At 41.4% G+C, this 18,992-nt stretch overlaps 2 protein-coding genes across 5 annotated transcripts in view; one reads left to right on the top strand and one right to left on the bottom strand.

Annotated features, from left to right (window-relative positions):
- Window positions 1-1,047: 1,047 nt before the first annotated feature.
- On the bottom strand, window positions 1,048-12,521 carry LOC124018884 (BTB/POZ domain-containing protein 1-like). Of its 2 annotated transcripts, none has more exons than XM_046334192.1 (8): window positions 11,945-12,521; window positions 10,868-11,024; window positions 9,419-9,524; window positions 7,156-7,353; window positions 6,588-6,780; window positions 4,008-4,095; window positions 3,520-3,666; window positions 1,048-2,715 (listed from the first exon to the last, which is right to left on the bottom strand). In XM_046334192.1, the coding sequence occupies exons 1-8, from the start codon at window positions 12,361-12,363 to the stop codon at window positions 2,557-2,559; spliced, it is 1,467 nt and encodes a 488-aa protein (XP_046190148.1). In that variant the 5' UTR covers window positions 12,364-12,521; the 3' UTR covers window positions 1,048-2,556. The 2 variants fall into 2 exon arrangements, with proteins under 2 accessions (XP_046190148.1, XP_046190149.1); XM_046334193.1 differs by having other exon boundaries at window positions 6,588-6,717.
- A 4,692-nt stretch (window positions 12,522-17,213) lies between these two features.
- LOC124018905 (transmembrane 6 superfamily member 1-like) overlaps window positions 17,214-18,992 on the top strand; it is an 11,943-nt gene continuing 10,164 nt past the window's right edge. For 2 of the 3 annotated variants that reach the window (XM_046334232.1, XM_046334231.1), the window contains exons 1-4: window positions 17,214-17,626; window positions 17,850-17,953; window positions 18,468-18,565; window positions 18,815-18,918. In XM_046334232.1, coding sequence (XP_046190188.1) covers window positions 17,508-17,626; window positions 17,850-17,953; window positions 18,468-18,565; window positions 18,815-18,918 — 425 coding nt within the window. In that variant the 5' untranslated portion in view covers window positions 17,214-17,507. The remainder of the gene's footprint in view (window positions 17,627-17,849; window positions 17,954-18,467; window positions 18,566-18,814; window positions 18,919-18,992) is intronic. The other variant, XM_046334233.1, reaches the window with a different exon arrangement.

The raw sequence follows: 18,992 nt of genomic DNA, 5'->3' as shown, positions 1-18,992 counted from the left end.
ATTGAACACATATTTCTTCCCAGTAACGTATGCCTAATGTGGAAGTGATGTAACTTTTTTTCCTCACAGGCCAATGTCCTTGCCGGAGTGGCATTCCGCATTTAACAACAACAAAAAACAGCCGCTGCATCTTTGACAGTCTAGCAAGCAACCAAAGCAATTCAGCATATGAACCTAAAAAACAAGCGTATTCCTTTCTCTCTCCTCCATTACCTACAAGGCAGGCCAACTTGTCTAGCATGTTGTCTAGCATGTTGTCTGATGTATATTACCTTTGATATTGTAGAAAATCAAATAAGTGGACATTTGTAAAACCATATTTCCATAGCATGGACAAGAGAGACCATGGATGGTTGGTTTTAGATCTGGAACTCATGCAGATACAAAGCTATTTAAAAGTATGCCTAGAAGCAGAACACTTGATTCAGCTAATCAACTATTAATCAAAGCCTTGGTTGGTTGAATCAAGTATTAATGCTGGGATGGAACAAAAGCCTGCAGCACAGCGAGTGGGTTCAGGGTCCCTATGAACTGGTTTAAAGATAGGTTGGAGCAGGTGTTGTTGGAGAGCCATTGGTTTAATTTGGAGCTCCACCTACAGGAACTATTATAGTATTACAACTACTTGTTACGTTGCCACCCCCCCATCTTTCTGTATAGTCCTACATTATGTATGAGAGCATTACATCTGTGATGTATTGTTGAACTGTTTCCCAGATTATGGGTGTGTTTGAGAGCATTAAATCTGTGATGTATTGTTGAACTGTTTCCCAGATTATGGGTGTGTTTGAGAGCATTAAATCTGTGATGTATTGTTGAACTGTTTCCCAGATTATGGGTGTGTTTGAGAGCATTAAATCTGTGATGTATTGTTGAACTGTTTCCCAGATTATGGGTGTGTTTATGTTGAACTGTTTCCCAGATTATGGGTGTGTTTGAGAGCATTAAATCTGTGATGTATTGTTGAACAACTTCACCGATCCCAGACTGTAGCTTTAATGACACACTACACTGAATCATTTCAGAAGATATCAGACAACTACATCATTGGTGTCAACATACTTTATTGCAGAGAGATAAAAATATAAATTTCCACTTGTTTCAGCAATTAACAGTCACAATATTATCCTGTCTTACTCTTAGATGACATGCTAAGGAAACAAATTAAAGCATGTAACATACATTGGCAAACTTTAACATACGCACAAATACTCAGACGTTACTGCAAATATAATCAATGAAGGTTAAGCACGAAAACAGTGGAACTTTTACCACGTCAGCATTCAAACTACGAAATAACATTGATCGACCAGTGAAGGGCACTCTGCGATTTTACACTACATGGGGTGTATTCATAAGTGCACACCATAGCTAAACATTTTGCAATGAAAACGAGTTTCTTCAGGTAGTCCCTTCCCGTTTCAGTGTCTAGTGAATACACTCCAGACAACAGCACTGTAGTGGGTGATTCCCTGATGAAGGTAAAGACCACAGAAAGCCAGTAGTAGAATATAGAACATTTCCAACTGTGTCATTGTCTACCATCACCCAGATTCCAGCCAGTCCACAGTCCTATTATACATCTCTACATGTAACAATCCTTTTTGAGTTACAGTTCTAATATGTCAAATGTCTCACACAGTGGAGGCTGGTGGGAGGAGCTATAGGAGGACAAGCTCACTGTAATGGCTGGAATGGAATCAATTTAACGGTATCAAAAATATGGAAACCACATTGACTCCTTACCATTTATTCCATTCCAGCCATTACAATGAGCCTGTCCTCCTATAGTTCCTCCCACCAGCATCCACTGGTCTCGCACACATCCAAGTTCACAAACCAGCAGACTAGACTGACACTACTCCACTCCTTTTGGTTTCCAAAAGTCTTTGTATCCATTCCTGAACAGCAGAAGGCACAATCCCTCTAGCCTGGGTGTCGGTCTGTTTCTGCCCTTTTGCCAACTCCTTCTGGAATAGTCTTGGACAACGACAGAAATGGACTCAGCCAGAGCACAAACAGATCTGGGACCAGGCTACAATCCTTCCTGAAGTGCGCCATTCCATTCCACTCTCAGGCTTACCCAACCTCATTGGTAGTTCTCATTAGAGCACACCATAGCAAAACATTTTGTAACAGAAAACAAGTGCTTCTTATTGGACAAGCTCAGGTAGTACCTCCCAGTCGCACTCAGTTTCCTCCATTCTATGCCTACAGAACATGGCCCCCTGGTTTAGGTGTGGTAGATGGTGTCTACCTGATCCAGGGCATTGTTCAGCAGGGAACAACATTGCGGAACGTTCAGAAATAAATACATTACCTAGAAAAAACATGCCGCAATGAGTCATCACGTCATCTCTATTCATGACGTTTCTAGCTGCAACAAGTTTGCCTACTGAACACAACCCAATCGTGTTTACTAGGGATCCATGTTTAATAGTACAAGCAACAGAAATTTTTATTTTAAGTGCTGCAACGGAAACCAAAATGCAAAACTATTTCATGGACAAGTCCAGGTCCATGGTTCTACAGGACCCAGGTGTGGTGAGGAGTTGTCTAGGTGTAGTAGATGATCTCTGGGATCTGTCCGTCCTCCACTGACGTGCCGTTGTTGTTCCCAGGAGAGCTGAAAAAGAAAAAGGTGGTCTTGGTCCCCGTGGCGGACTCCTGGCTCACTTTCTTTAACCCTTTAGTGCCGTAGTGAGAGTCCGGGCCCTACAGGAGACAAGTGGATTGTTAACATAGAGAAATTATGCACAAAACGCTGTTTTTGCTACGTACTGAAATGATCCACCTTGAAAGCTTGACATTAAACATTCCTAAAAAATTGTAACAGTGAACTAATGGACACAATACAAAAATAAATGTTTATACTGTAGTTTTGTTTTGTGTGAACAATCCCTTTAAGATGAGCTGATGATTAAAATGTTGATACAAAGTCTCAACTGTGGTCACACAGGGTTGATGATCTAGTAGAATACAGACCAAAACCAGTTTGCATCAACATTTGATTCAAGTCTATAATAACCATGGTGCTGTTAGCAGCAGAGGCAAAAATAAAACACAATAGCCTATTTGTTTGTAAACATGCACTTGAGTACTGTCGTTATGGGGTGAGCGTACCTTTAAGGTTGCACTTGAGTACTGTCGTTATGGGGTGAGCGTACCTTTAAGGTTGCACTTGAGTACTGTCGTTATGGGGTGAGCGTACCTTTAAGGTTGCACTTGAGTACTGTCGTTATGGGGTGAGCGTACCTTTAAGGTTGCACTTGAGTACTGTCGTTATGGGGTGAGCGTACCTTTAAGGTTGCACTTGAGTACTGTGTTTATGGGGTGAGCGTACCTTTAAGGTTGCACTTGAGTACTGTCGTTATGGGGTGAGCGTACCTTTAAGGTTGCACTTGAGTACCGTCTTTATGGGGTGAGCGTACCTTTAAGGTTGCACTTGAGTACTGTCGTTATGGGGTGAGCGTACCTTTAAGGTTGCACTTGAGTACCGTCGTTATGGGGTGAGCGTACCTTTAAGGTTGCACAAGCGGTGTAGCTAACGTTGGGTAAAATCTCCACCGGCTCCTTGAACATGACTCTGAACGTGTTGGCTGTTCCGTCACAGCTGAAGCCCGTGTCGTTTGTTGCTAGCGTTAGGCTTTTGTCACTCTCAATAATCTGGGGAAAAAAATGGATACAATTATTGTCAATTACTGTTTGCACTATAGCTTTAAAAAAAATACATATATTGTGTTCAGTTGGCACCAAACAGGGGACAAAAACATTTTGAAAGGTACGACCTGACCTTGTCTAATAACCCAGGTTTTTAGTTTTCCATTACAAAACGTTTTGTTACTATGTGCCCTACTCAACACAACCCTGGTAACCAGATCTCGTAGTGCTTCATATGCAGTAAGGAACATTGGAGAAGTTATCGTGTGACTGAAGCACTAACAGGACACATTTGGTCTGGCTACCAGGCTGATAACATCGTTAGTTCATCATTATTAAATGCTTACCTGTATATTAACCTGATAGTCCGTAGGTCCGTGGATCGAGCCATACAGTCCGAAACCCACCACTGATATTCTTCTATTTACATTAAATCTACAGGAGATGGAAATTACAAGATACCTTTAGAAACCTCAAACGAACGAACATAGGCTTTATTAAAACACATGCAGTAGAAACTCCACCAATGGGAGACAAACACAGGCTTTATTAAAACACATGCAGTAGAAACTCCACCAATGGGAGACGAACACTGCCTTTATTAATACACATGCAGTAGAAACTCCACCAATGGGAGACAAACACTGCCTTTATTAAAACACATGCAGTAGAAACTCCACCAATGGGAGACGAACACTGCCTTTATTAATACACATGCAGTAGAAACTCCACCAATGGGAGACAAACACTGCCTTTATTAATACACATGCAGTAGAAACTCCACCAATGGGAGACTGGATGTCATAAGGTGAATGCACCAATTTGTAAGTCGCTCTGGATAAGAGCGTCTGCTAAATGACTTAAATGTAAATGTAAATGTACGAACACTGCCTTTATTAAAACACATGCAATCGTCTCGGCCAATGGGGGTGTGGTGAAGAGGTATGATGCTGGAGAAAGACCATCGCTCAAATTCAACTGGTTGACTCCTTTAACAGCACACAGTTCAATAGAAGAACAACCATCTCAAACTTTTCTGGGGATGTTGATTTGCATTGAAATGTTCCACCACTGTAAAACAGTGATGTGGCTGGTTTTTTATGGCTCTGCCAGAAGCAAACCACCTAAAATATGTTGAACCAACTTATTATTTTGACATTTATTAGACACTCTTATCCAGAGTAATCTGGGTTAAGTGCCTTGCTCAAGAGCACATTGACAGAACCTTGTCGGCTTTGGGTTTAAAACAGCAACCTTTCTTACTGGCCCAACGCTCTAACCACTAGGCTACCTGCTGGTTACTGGCCCAACGCTCTAACCACTAGGCCACCTGCTGGTTACTGGCCCAACGCTCTAACCACTAGGCCACCTGCTGGTTACTGGCCCAAAGCTCTAACCACTAGACCACCTGCTGGTTACTGGTCCAACACTAACCACTAGGCCACCTGCTGGTTACTGGCCCAACGCTCTAACCACTAGGCCACCTGCTGGTTACTGGCCCATCGCTCTAACCACTAGGCTACCTGCTGGTTACTGGCCCAACACTCTAACCACTAGGCCACCTGCTGGTTACTGGTCCAACACTCTAACCACTAGGCTACCTGCTGGTTACTGGTCCAACACTCTAACCACTAGGCCACCTGCTGGTTACTGGTCCAACACTCTAACCACTAGGCCACCTGCTGGTTACTGGCCCAACGCTCTAACCACTAGGCCACCTGCTGGTTACTGGTCCAACACTCTAACCACTAGGCTACCTGCTGGTTACTGGTCCAACACTCTAACCACTAGGCTACCTGCTGGTTACTGGTCCAACACTCTAACCACTAGGCTACCTGCTGGTTACTGGTCCAACACTCTAACCACTAGGCTACCTGCTGGTTACTGGTCCAACACTAACCACTAGGCTACCTGCTGGTTACTGGTCCAACACTCTAACCACTAGGCTACCTGCTGGTTACTGGTCCAACACTAACCACTAGGCTACCTGCTGGTTAAAGGTCCAACGCTCTAACCACTAGGCTACCTGCTGGTTACTGGTCCAACGCTCTAACCACTAGGCTACCTGCTGGTTACTGGTCCAACGCTCTAACCACTAGGCCACCTGCTGGTTACTGGCCCAACGCTCAAACCACTAGGCCACCTGCTGGTTACTGGCCCAACACTAACCACTATGCCACCTGCTGGTTACTGGTCCAACACTCTAACCACTAGGCTACCTGCTGGTTACTGGTCCAACACTCTAACCACTAGGCCACCTGCTGGTTACTGGTCCAACACTCTAACCACTAGGTCACCTGCTGGTTACTGGTCCAACACTCTAACCACTAGGCTACCTGCTGGTTACTGGTCCAACGCTCTAACCACTAGGCCACCTGCTGGTTACTGGTCCAACACTCTAACCACTAGGCCACCTGCTGGTTACTGGTCCAACACTCTAACCACTAGGCTACCTGCTGGTTACTGGTCCAACACTCTAACCACTAGGCTACCTGCTGGTTACTGGTCCAACACTCTAACCACTAGGCTACCTGCTGGTTACTGGTCCAACACTCTAACCACTAGGCTACCTGCTGGTTACTGGTCCAACACTCTAACCACTAGGCTACCTGCTGGTTACTGGTCCAACACTCTAACCACTAGGCCACCTGCCAGTCATAAGGGTTTCTCTCCACCGAGGTCTGTAGAAAAAGGCTTATAGGTTATGGAAGGACAAACCAGTGTTGTACCGAGGCTGCATTTGACACACCATCATCTGAATTAGAATTAATAGTTTATCTTTTTCCGTCTGAATAATTTGCATGTCCAAAAAACAAATACGAGCAAAATAAAAGTAATTTCTGTGCAAGGGCTTTTAGTCATTGTAATTGTAGTGTGGAGCCGGTAGGATATTGTCACGGTGTAGACAAGCAGGTACACAGTCTCACCTGATCCTGTCACTGGTGCCACTGTATCCCCAGCGACTTTCAACCTGCTGGAACCTACTAATGCTGCCCTCCTTTCCTCGGAGGCAGCAGCGGGGCCTGTCAATGTAGTCTACCCGCGGCTTGGGGTTTACTGTAAAGTGTAAAAACAGATTTACCACCTCCCGATCGAACAATATTCCAGACTGGGCAGGCCCTGTTGCACAAGAAAGAATATCAAACTGGTTTCAGACTGGGCAGGCCCTGTTGCACAATAATTAATATCAAACTGGTTTCTAGGGCTGGGTTCAATGGACAGCAGAAAGACAAACACATTTATAAAATGATTATACACCGTTATGTTCAAAATGAATTCTCAGTTACAAGTATGTTCAAGTATTTATATTTGACAAAACTGAGCTTGATGAAAAGCAGTGCTTACTCGTATTAAAAAGTAATAACATTTAGGATATGTGAAATCTGACAAAGCAGAGTCCTAACTTATTTAGCATTTTAAACTACAACTTTAGATAGTGTGTGTGTGTTTGTCTTTCTGTCTCTGTGTGTATGTCTCAGACAGAGAGATGCCCACCCGCAGCAAACTCCTCCACAGTCATGAGTGGGAAGCGGATGAGGGTTAGGGCCTTGCCCAGAACCTTCTGTTTGTTCTCAGAGGTGAGGGGAAGCTGTTGCCTGTAACACTCGGCATCCGCCCAGCGCACCACCGCACCAAATAGACGGTTTTCGCGAATCCCCAGGGTGTCTCTCTCCAGCACTGCACACAGCGTATCTAAAAACACAGGCTCGGTGTTAGGTCTAGTCTACACAGTATGACAAAAAGGGAAGGGGTTAGGGTCAAAGGTTAAACTCAATTGCCTCCAGAATGCACCCAGAAACCAACATACACTTAAAGCAGCCAATTTCTTCCACTACCCCTATGATGGGGATCCTAATAAAATACTGATGGAGTCTATTCAAATGTAACATGTTTCAAGTTAAACTGTAGTTAGTTTGTATCCTGGTTAGTGAAAGATTACTGTGAGTATTAATGGAGTTTAGGCCATGAACTGTGTGTACACTCATTTAGAAACCATGACCTAATGAGCAGGGTCAGGCCCAGAACAGAAGATGGATGGGGTGGGATTCTGACATCTGGCTAAACAAAGAGGACCATGGACATTCCACAGGGGAAAGGAGGGATACTCATTGGGGTCACAAAATGTATAGCTGGGGAGGTGACACCTACAAGGGAAGAATATAAATAGTGTTGTGAGCTTTCTAATTGTAAACACTCAGCTGACTGTATCCCTGGTATTAAACACATGACACTTCTATTGAGCTTTTGGTCTCAATACCTTATTGCAAAGAGGTTGCAATAGCATTTTCCTTTTTAACAACACCATAAGTCTATTGGTCGGTTCATAAATAAACTGAAAAGGTGCATCGCACCACATACTGTGCTGAGTGTAATGGTCTTAACAGGTATAAAGCCACGGTTGGTGACGTAGCTACTACCACCTGCAGTTATGGAATGTTTGCTCAGGAGTTTAATTAATTTGCTGACCCCTCCTGTTGTCCTGGAAGGAATTATGTTCTTCCCACCCAGTTGACTACATCAGAAGCACGCATGATGGCTAACCCCCATCATTTACCCAAATCATCCACTGTATATCATTGGGATATGTTCCTGTATATCATCCACTGTATATCATTGGGATATGTTCCTGTATATCATTGGGATATGTTCCTGTATATCATCCACTGTATATCATTGGGATATGTTCCTGTATATCATTGGGATATGTTCCTGTATATCATCCACTGTATATCATTGGGATATGTTCCTGTATATCATTGGGATATGTTCCTGTATATCATTGGGATATGTTCCTGTATATCATTGGGATATGTTCCTGTATATCATTGGGATATGTTCCTGTATATCATTGGGATATGTTCCTGTATATCATTGGGATATGTTCACTGTATATCATTGGGATATGTTCCTGTATATCATTGGGATATGTTCCTGTATATCATTGGGATATGTTCCTGTATATCATTGGGATATGTTCCTGTATATCATTGGGATATGTTCCTGTATATCATTGGGATATGTTCCTGTATATCATTGGGATATGTTCCTGTATATCATTGGGATATGTTCCTGTATATCATTGGGATATGTTCCTGTATATCATTGGGATATGTTCCTGTATATCATTGGGATATGTTCCTATTGGGATATGTTCCTGTATATCATTGGGATATGTTCCTGTATATCATTGGGATATGTTCCTGTATATCATTGGGATATGTTCCTGTATATCATTGGGATATGTTCCTGTATATCATCCACTGTATATCATTGGGATATGTTCCTGTATATCATTGGGATATGTTCCTGTATATCATTGGGATATGTTCCTGTATATCATTGGGATATGTTCCTGTATATCATCCACTGTATATCATTGGGATATGTTCCTGTATATCATTGGGATATGTTCCTGTATATCATTGGGATATGTTCCTGTATATCATTGGGATATGTTCCTGTATATCATTGGGATATGTTCCTGTATATCATTGGGATATGTTCCTGTATATCATTGGGATATGTTCCTGTATATCATTGGGATATGTTCCTGTATATCATTGGGATATGTTCCTGTATATCATTGGGATATGTTCCTGTATATCATCCACTGTATATCATTGGGATATGTTCCTGTATATCATTGGGATATGTTCCTGTATATCATTGGGATATGTTCCTGTATATCATTGGGATATGTTCCTGTATATCATTGGGATATGTTCCTGTGTGAATAATAGGCCATACTGATGCATACCTAGGTCAATGTCAGTGAATCCTTCTGCGTTTATGGCATCACCGGTGCTTTTGTCTATTGTTTCCAAACAGAGGCTGGCAAGCTGAGGCTCATCGAATAGTCTGGCCTGCAGAAAGAATGAGCACGGTCCAAGATGACACATCAGCATGAGAGACATGGGGAAGTCGTCTGTCGCCACACCAATTTGCACTTGATTTGATAAAGGCATAACATAATATACAACATTCTAGGATCAAACTTGCTCAACAGAACAAAAACAGGAAACGAGAACACTTGAATATACCTTACATTTTTTAAGATGTTTTGTTTTGGAAGCACATTAGCCTACGCAAATACTTTGGACAGTGGACATGGACAGTGTGGGATGTGACCTGTGTTTAAGCTAGTTTATTCTGTAGTACTACCCAAGTCATCTAGGCCGGTGTATTATCTTCAGTCAGTGTGGGATGTGACCTGTGTTTAAGCTAGTTTATTCTGTAGTACTATCCAAGTCATCTAGGCCGGTGTATTATCTTCAGTCAGTGTGGGATGTGACCTGTGTTTAAGCTAGTTTATTCTGTAGTACTACCCAAATCATCTAGGCCGGTGTATTATCTTCAGTCAGTGTGGGATGTGACCTGTGTTTAAGCTAGTTTATTCTGTAGTACTACCCAAGTCATCTAGGCCGGTGTATTATCTTCAGTCAGTGTGGGATGTGACCTGTGTTTAAGCTAGTTTATTCTGTAGTACTACCCAAGTCATCTAGGCCGGTGTATTATCTTCAGTCAGTGTGGGATGTGACCTGTGTTTAAGCTAGTTTATTCTGTAGTACTACCCAAGTCATCTAGGCCGGTGTATTATCTTCAGTCATGGCTTAGTTTTTGGAGTTTTGATTACCCTGTTCTGAATTGTTACCCAAGAGGAATTGGCAGAGATGCCATCTTGGCTATTCTTTCTAAGTGATGAACTACAGTAGTCTATTCTATTTCGTGAAGAGCTGGCATATTCTTTAGTACCCACATGAGGGTTTTATGTATTATAGTTAATGCTACCAGTTCTATATACTACCTGAGTGAGTAGCAGTATTATGTAGAATAGTTTATGCAATAGGAGTAATATTAGCAGCCCTATATACCTGAGTGAGTAGCAGTATTATTTAGAATAGTTTATGCAATAGCAGTTATATTAGCAGCCCTATATACCTGAGTGAGTAGCAGTATTATGTAGAATAGTTTATGCAATAGCAGTTATATTAGCAGCCCTATATACCTGAGTGAGTAGCAGTATTATGTAGAATAGTTTATGCAATAGCAGTTATATTAGCAGCCCTATATACCTGAGTGAGTAGCAGTATTATGTAGAATAGTTTATGCAATAGCAGTTATATTAGCAGCCCTATATACCTGAGTGAGTAGCAGTATTATGGAGAATAGTTCATGCAATAGGAGTTATAGTAGCAGCCCTATATACCTGAGTGAGTAGCATGAATGCATTGTCTGCCCTGAGGTGTTTGGTAAGGAACTCCACACACTGAGTCTCTAGAGCAGGAACGGCATATTTCTTCGCCGTGTACAGAGTGGTCATCACCGTCTCTGGTCCTATGTGGACCTCGTCAGAGTACAGGAACCTACACACACACACACACACACACACACACACACACACACACACACACACACACACACACACACACACACACACACACACACAAGTGGTCAAAGAAGGTGGGATGTACAGGCTTCCAGAACACCAGAATGTCTGTCTTCTAAAACAAAAGCTTGACATTGCATATAGAAGAGAAAAACGTTTCATGTTTTAAAAGAGGTAATTAGGCATAGTAATTAGGAATAGCTCAGGCAGGAGCCTCGTTTGATATCCGTTTCATCAACTCACATCAAATCAAATTGTATTGGTAACATACACGTAATTAGCAGATGTTATTGCAGGTGTCACAAAATGTGTGAGCTTCCAGCTCCAACAGTGCAGTAATATCTAACAAATTACACAACATATACCCAACACACACCATTCTAAGTAGGAATGAATTAAGACTATATACATATGGACGAGCGATGACAGAGCAGACGGACTAAGATACAGTAGAATAGTATAGAATACTGTATATACATATGAGATGAGTAATGCCAGATATGTGAAACATTATTAAGTGACTAAGATATAGTAGAATAGTATAGAATACGGTATATACATATGAGATGAGTAATGCCAGATATGTGAACATTATTAAGTGACTAAGATACAGTAGAATAGTATAGAATACAGTATATACGTATGAAATGCCAGATATGTAAACATTATTAAAGTGACTAGTGTTCCATTCCTTAAAGTGGCAAGTGATTTCCAGTCTATGCCTGCAGGCAGCAGTCTCGAATGTGTTAATAATACATTAATATTATCATACAGACAATGCAATGTCAGCACTCATAACAATAAGGGGAACAATTTAACTAACGTACTGGGGTAACACCACCTCTCTACAAATATATTATATCGCAATGCAGTGCATGGTCGGTCAATAGATGTTACCTTAGCAAGGCTAGGAAGGCTGCAGGTTCCACATCAGGTAACTCTATCTCGGCCGAGGTGGTGGCCATTCCCCCGTTGAACATGGCGTCAAATACTGCACTACCAGCAGCTAGGACGAATTTATGCGCTGGTATCCTCTGCGCCTGTCTACCTTTACCGACAATAAACCTAACGTCACTGAGCAGTTCGTTATTGAAGAGAAACGCGAAGCGCTCTTTTACTGAGCTCTTCGTGGCCTGCCAGTTGTACATAGGCTCCCGGTGAAGGCCACCCGACGGGGGTGAGATTGGTGCTGCGACCACGGGGACTGGCATATTCGAGGCCACTCCAGCATTTCTTCCCGCTCCAGAATGGGCGAAATTTGATGCTCGTCCTTCAAGATTGGACGGTGGACCGATTCCACCACCCCCAGTCGCCATTTCGTACCGTTGTCCTTAATTGGCTTTTACGATTGATAACCGTGGAAAATATCAATGACGCATTTTTGCGTTTTATTGCGAATTTTTCACAGACTAATGGGCCAGTGTTTGTTACTGCTTTCTTTCTCGCTCTCCAGGAATGACGCACACTTCCGCGGTTTTACGTCTCTTCCTGTGAATCCTTCTTGTTTTTTTCTTTTAACCCATTAGGTGGCGCTGTTTTCTGGTGTCACGTCAAGCAGACAGCATCGCTGATTACCTTTATTTTGGAATTACCACAAATCTGTGTAGACCATGCATATTAGACACCCGACACGAAACACGACAACACACAGTTGATCATTTCCACACAATCCGAATGCGGCAGAGCAAAACTGCTTTGCAACAAGCCAAGTATTCTCGAATAGTTTATATACTCGTTTTTTTTGTTAATACTTTCCAGCTAAATTCTGGAAAATTGTCAAATCTTTGAAACAAAGCTCCAACCCCTCCTTGCCCCCGCGGGGTTTGACAGCCTCTAGTCCCATACTAGACAACATGTACATTTGTAGTGCTTTTAATAAGCGTTAGGCTTCAACTGGCCACCTGCTTGAAAGGATAGTCTCTGAAAGAGGTAGTCCTTTAGTCGCCTCAACAGATTGTAAAGAATAATGCTCTAACAGACTCACATAGTTTATTTTCATTTCAACCATTTGATGTCTGTGATGTACTAAGTGCTTTGCTAAAGATCGATGTAAAATGATTCACTTGACCCCTTCTTATTACAGCTCTCTGTCCATAGTCACAGGAAGTAGGGATGCTGAGGGTGTTGCAGCTCCCCCTGAAAAATCTGAATAAATATATATATATATATTCATGTAATTATATATATATATATATATATATATATATATATATATATATATATATATATATATATATTCATATATATTCATGTAATATAATAATAGATCTTGCCTCTCCATGAACAGCAGAAAGCAGAGTGTACAGTCAACTTTCCTGCCAGTTCTTGAGTATGGTGACACCATTTACCTGATTGCAGCAGCCACTACTCTTAGTCTTAAATCTTCGGATGCCGTCTACCATATCTCCCTTCACTTTATTACAGGTGACAGTTTTAATACTCATCACTCCATCCTTTATCAGAAGGTCGTGTAGACCTCACTAGAATCCTGTAGATCACTTCATATCTCCCTTCACTTTATTACAGGTGACAGTTTTAATACTCATCACTCCATCCTTTATCAGAAGGTCGTGTAGACCTCACTAGAATCCTGTAGATCACTTCATATCTCCCTTCACTTTATTACAGGTGACAGTTTTAATACTCATCACTCCATCCTTTATCAGAAGGTCGTGTAGACCTCACTAGAATCCTGTAGATCACTTCATATCTCCCTTCACTTTATTACAGGTGACAGTTTTAATACTCATCACTCCATCCTTTATCAGAAGGTCGTGTAGACCTCACTAGAATCCTGTAGATCACTTCATATCTCCCTTCACTTTATTACAGGTGACAGTTTTAATACTCATCACTCCATCCTTTATCAGAAGGTCGTGTAGACCTCACTAGAATCCTGTAGATCACTTCATATCTCCCTTCACTTTATTACAGGTGACAGTTTTAATACTCATCACTCCATCCTTTATCAGAAGGTCGTGTAGACCTCACTAGAATCCTGTAGATCACTTCATATCTCCCTTCACTTTATTACAGGTGACAGTTTTAATACTCATCACTCCATCCTTTATCAGAAGGTCGTGTAGACCTCACTAGAATCCTGTAGATCACTTCATATCTCCCTTCACTTTATTACAGGTGACAGTTTTAATACTCATCACTCCATCCTTTATCAGACAGGTCGTGTAGACCTCACTAGAATCCTGTAGATCACTTCATATCTCCCTTCACTTTATTACAGGTGACAGTTTTAATACTCATCACTCCATCCTTTATCAGAAGGTCGTGACCTAGACCTCACTAGACAGTTTTAATCCATGTAGATCACTTCATATCTCCCTTCACTTTATTACAGGTGACAGTTTTAATACTCATCACTCCATCCTTTATCAGAAGGTCGTGTAGACCTCACTAGAATCCTGTAGATCACTTCATATCTCCCTTCACTTTATTACAGGTGACAGTTTTAATACTCATCACTCCATCCTTTATCAGAAGGTCGTGTAGACCTCACTAGAATCCTGTAGATCACTTCATATCTCCCTTCACTTTATTACAGGTGACAGTTTTAATACTCATCACTCCATCCTTTATCAGAAGGTCGTGTAGACCTCACTAGAATCCTGTAGATCACTTCATATCTCCCTTCACTTTATTACAGGTGACAGTTTTAATACTCATCACTCCATCCTTTATCAGAAGGTCGTGTAGACCTCACTAGACTCCCGTAGATCACTTCATATCTCCCTTCACTTTATTACAGGTGACAGTTTTAATACTCATCACTCCATCCTTTATCAGAAGGTCGTGTAGACCTCACTAGAATCCTGTAGATCACTTCATATCTGACCTTCACTTTATTACAGGTGACAGTTTTAATATTACAGTGACAGTTTTAATACTCATCACTCCATCTCATCACTCCATCCTTTATCAGAAGGTCGTGTAGACCTCACTAGAATCCTGTAGATCACTTCATATCTCCCTTCACTTTATTACAGGTGACAGTTTTAATACTCATCACTCCATCCTTTATCAGAAGGTCGTGTAGACCTCACTAGAATCCTGTAGATCACTTCATATCTCCCTTCACTTTATTACAGGTGACAGTTTTAATACTCATCACTCCATCCTTTATCAGAAGGTCGATATAGACCTCACTAGAATCCATGTAGATCACTTCATATCTCCCTTCACTTTATTACAGGTGACAGTTTTAATACTCATCACTCCATCCTTTATCAGAAGGTCATGATCACTTCATAGACAGTTTTAATACTCATCACTAGAAGGTCGTGTAGACTCCTGTCTGATCACTTCATATCTCCCTTCACTTTATTACAGGTGACAGTTTTAATACTCATCACTCCATCCTTTATCAGACGGATCACTAGACTTATATTGCTCACTACATCCAGAGATCACTTCATGGTTTACAAAGCTCTGCTTCACAAGCTTCCAACCTACCTCACTTTCCTTATATTGCTCTACATAGAGTAGGCCATGGAAATATGTTGTCTGATGGATTGATATTGCTCTACATAGAGTAGGCCAATGGCATTTAAATAGCCTAAATTCAAGATGGCCATATAGCTCATCATCACTTTGCTCAGTGGTTTCCAACCTTTTTCAGTTACTCCACCACCAACTGAATTTTGCTCTGCCAGGACCAGGGTACCGAGTACATACAAGCATTGCTAAGAAATCACTAGCCTGCTATTCAGTGGAGTGGCTGTGTGGTCACAAATCTGGGATTAAGGGGCTCTTTTCCAAGTTTAAAATGATAAACATTCAACATTGGCCATGCTGTCAATGAATCATGATTTGTGCCGCGTACAAAACAAGAGTTAACTTGGAACTGCGAAAACTTGACTTCAATTAATTAAAAACCTGGGAAATCGGGAATAAATGAGCTCCGACTGGGACAATACATATTGAACGGTCATCCAACTCGGAATTGTGAATCTGGCCTCTTTCTAGAGCTACGACCTTAAGATCATTGACGTCATCATGATTCAACAGTTTTTATCAGAGTTCCCAGTTGTTTTGAAAGCACCATAAATTCAGAGAATGCCAGACTTTGATGACAAAATGTGCCCCAGAAGGTCCATCGCGCCACCTTCCTGTTCAGGTGAGCACAGCATAACAAGGTGAGTCCAAAAATGTCATGTATGCTGCTGCATACATGATGTAATATGCCAAGGAGATATGTATACTGTAGCTAAGAAAGTAATACTAAGTGTATGTTGTGTAGAAGGTGTTAGTAGCCCATGTGCCTCACCCTAATTATTTGGTCTATTTACCCCTCTTAATTTCGCCTACTGTTCTGACTTGGTGGTGCACATGTGGCCTATAACCCGTTTTAGAGAAATATAATCAGAATATTGCCGCCTCTCCTTCCAGTTCTCTGCTGACAGTGACTGGAACGAACTGCAAAAATCTCTGAAACTGGAAACACTTATCTCCCTCACTAGCTTTAAGCAACAACTGTCAGAGCATCTTACAGATTACTGCACCTGTACATAGCCCACCTATAATTTAGCCCAAACAACTACCTCTTTCCCAACTGTATTTAATTTATTTATTTATTTTGCTCCTTTGCACCCCATTATTTTTTATGTCTACTTTGCACATTCTTCCATTGCAAAACTACCATTCCAGTGTGTTACTTGCTATTTTGTATTTACTTTGCCACCATGGCCTTTTTTGCCTTTACCTCCCTTCTCACCTCATTTGCTCACATTGTATATAGACTTGTTTATACTGTATTATTGACTGTATGTTTGTTTTACTCCATGTGTAACTCTGTGTCGTTGTATCTGTCGAACTGCTTTGCTTTATCTTGGCCAGGTCGCAATTGTAAATGAGAACTTGTTCTCAACTTGCCTACCTGGTTAAATAAAGGTGAAATAAAAAAATAAAATAAAAAAATTGTAAGAGCTTTCATTGTCTGCTTATATGCCCCCCCTTATTTATCCTACGGTTCTGCCTTGGTGTACAGGGAGAACACTGCATCCCACTTTTTAAAATTCTGTTTGCCCCAACCAAAATGTACATGGAAAAATGCCATTGATCACGTGTCATGTTCAGGGACGTGAACTCCACTTGTGGGATCATGAGTCGACGACAGCAGTCAGAATAGAATTTAGCGCCATAGGAAAGGGGATCTCAATGCTTTGCAGTCGCTTCCTCTCCTTGCTCCCTTCTCTTCATCCATACTGACCTGTGACACATGGATAGGTAAAAGCAGATAACCTAAGCCTAGGTTTCCCGACTTCTGCATTGTTAATTAGGCAGGGAGAGAAGGAAGCCTTATTATACGATTGAGATGCGCACAGGGTGCTGGCAGAATAGTAGTACGGCGCAGCACGCGCCCAATACAAATGTATTGAGCAACATGTTCTAATGGTTTTTAAGAGATATAATTTTGTGTTTTATTTTCAGTAACAAATAATTATTTATGCGCGTCGACAGTGTAAATAGAGCAATGCACGCGTCTGCTGGGACGGGAGTTTTTATCTTGTCCTTGACATCAATACCCATTTCATTTTTCTTCAACTCTCTGATCTACACTAACAGGTAAGTAGGGATATTGTCGATAATATAGTTGTCATGTGTTTTACTGGAGCCGTTAATAAACCTTATAATGCTCGATAGTGGATGATGCTATAGCCTAGTCGTTTTGTATGCAGTCTTGTATGCAATCTCGTTTAAAGCTTTAGTAATATGTGTCCTGGTTGATTTGATTCTTAGCAGGTTACTTCTGGTTAGGCCTAATTAATTGAGTATTTTTTATGTCTAGCATTGAGACAGCCTTTTTCGCTGGATCTACAACTGTTCTTATCTTGGCTATATCTGCACGCTTTCTATTCAAGAAGAAGGCACCCAAAGACCCTCTATTCTATGGTGAGAGTTTACACTGTTTTCCTCTACATTCCCCAGTGTTTTCCCATGCAGGTATTCTCTATTTTAACTAAGACTTGTAGGTTTAGGCTCGTTTTCCTCTACATTCCCCAGTGTTTTCCCATGCAGGTATTCTCTATTTTAACTAAGACTTGTAGGTTTAGGCTAGTTTTTATATACATACTGTATATCCAAAGTGACTTACATGCATGCATACATTTTGATATGGGAGGCCCCAGTGGGAATGGAAAAGCGACGATCCTGGACCTGGTGTTACAAGCGCTCTGCTCTACCAACTGAGCCACAACGGGCTCTAACTTCGCTGTTGTACCTGTCTTTGCTACGCACACTAGACCACTCATTTTGCTGATTTTTAAATGTTTACTTTGCTATGATTTTGTTATGTGTTTGTTAATTGAAGGAACTGATTGTAAGAGCATGTACTAAATGACTAGAATAACTAAAATAAGTAAAGTAAAACAGAACTGTATTATTCAGTGTTCTCTTGTTCTGCCAGTGTTTGCAGTGTATGCATTCCTGAGTGTGGTAAACCTGATCATTGGTCTGGAGCAGGACAGTATCATCGATGGTTTCATCACCTTTTATTTAAAAAATGCAAGTAAACATCCCTGTGGCACACACACGGACGCATGCACACATGGACGGACGGACATACATGGACCTAATGGACGCATGTATAGACCCCCCCCCCACACACACACACACACACACTACCTACAGTCCATGCCACTGATTACAGAAATGAAAACTGAAAACTGTCCCATGCAATGAAGAACCCAATGAAAGCAGACTTTAACAGTGTTATAGTAATATATCTGTATACCTTTATAATGTCCGTTACAGGCAGACCCCTACATTAACACGGCCCATGGACACATGATCTCCTATTGGGATGGATGTGTCCACTATCTCATGTACCTGCACATGGTTGCAGCTATAACCTGGGGGTATGTGCTTTACAATGACTTTATAGCCTTTTAGGAGACACATCCAAAGAGGTTTAGAAAAATAACATTTAAGT

The sequence above is a fragment of the Oncorhynchus gorbuscha genome, unplaced genomic scaffold, assembly GCF_021184085.1.
Source record: "Oncorhynchus gorbuscha isolate QuinsamMale2020 ecotype Even-year unplaced genomic scaffold, OgorEven_v1.0 Un_scaffold_587, whole genome shotgun sequence".
In the NCBI taxonomy this organism is placed as follows: Eukaryota; Metazoa; Chordata; class Actinopteri; order Salmoniformes; family Salmonidae; genus Oncorhynchus; species Oncorhynchus gorbuscha.
This window is presented reverse-complemented; position numbering and strand designations above follow the sequence as displayed.

What these genes read in the sequence shown, in the direction of transcription:
- LOC124018884 (XM_046334192.1), bottom strand. Translation starts at nt 12,363, where the DNA reads ATGGCGACTGGGGGTGGTGGAATCGGTCCACCGTCCAATCTTGAAGGA. An exon ending in TGTGGAGGAGTTTGCTGCGG is followed by an intron (nt 6,781 to 7,155) that starts GTGGGCATCTCT and finishes CTTGTGCAACAG; the next exon opens with GGCCTGCCCAGTCTGGAATA. An exon ending in ACTATCAGGTTAATATACAG is followed by an intron (nt 3,667 to 4,007) that starts GTAAGCATTTAA and finishes TTTTTTCCCCAG; the next exon opens with ATTATTGAGAGTGACAAAAG.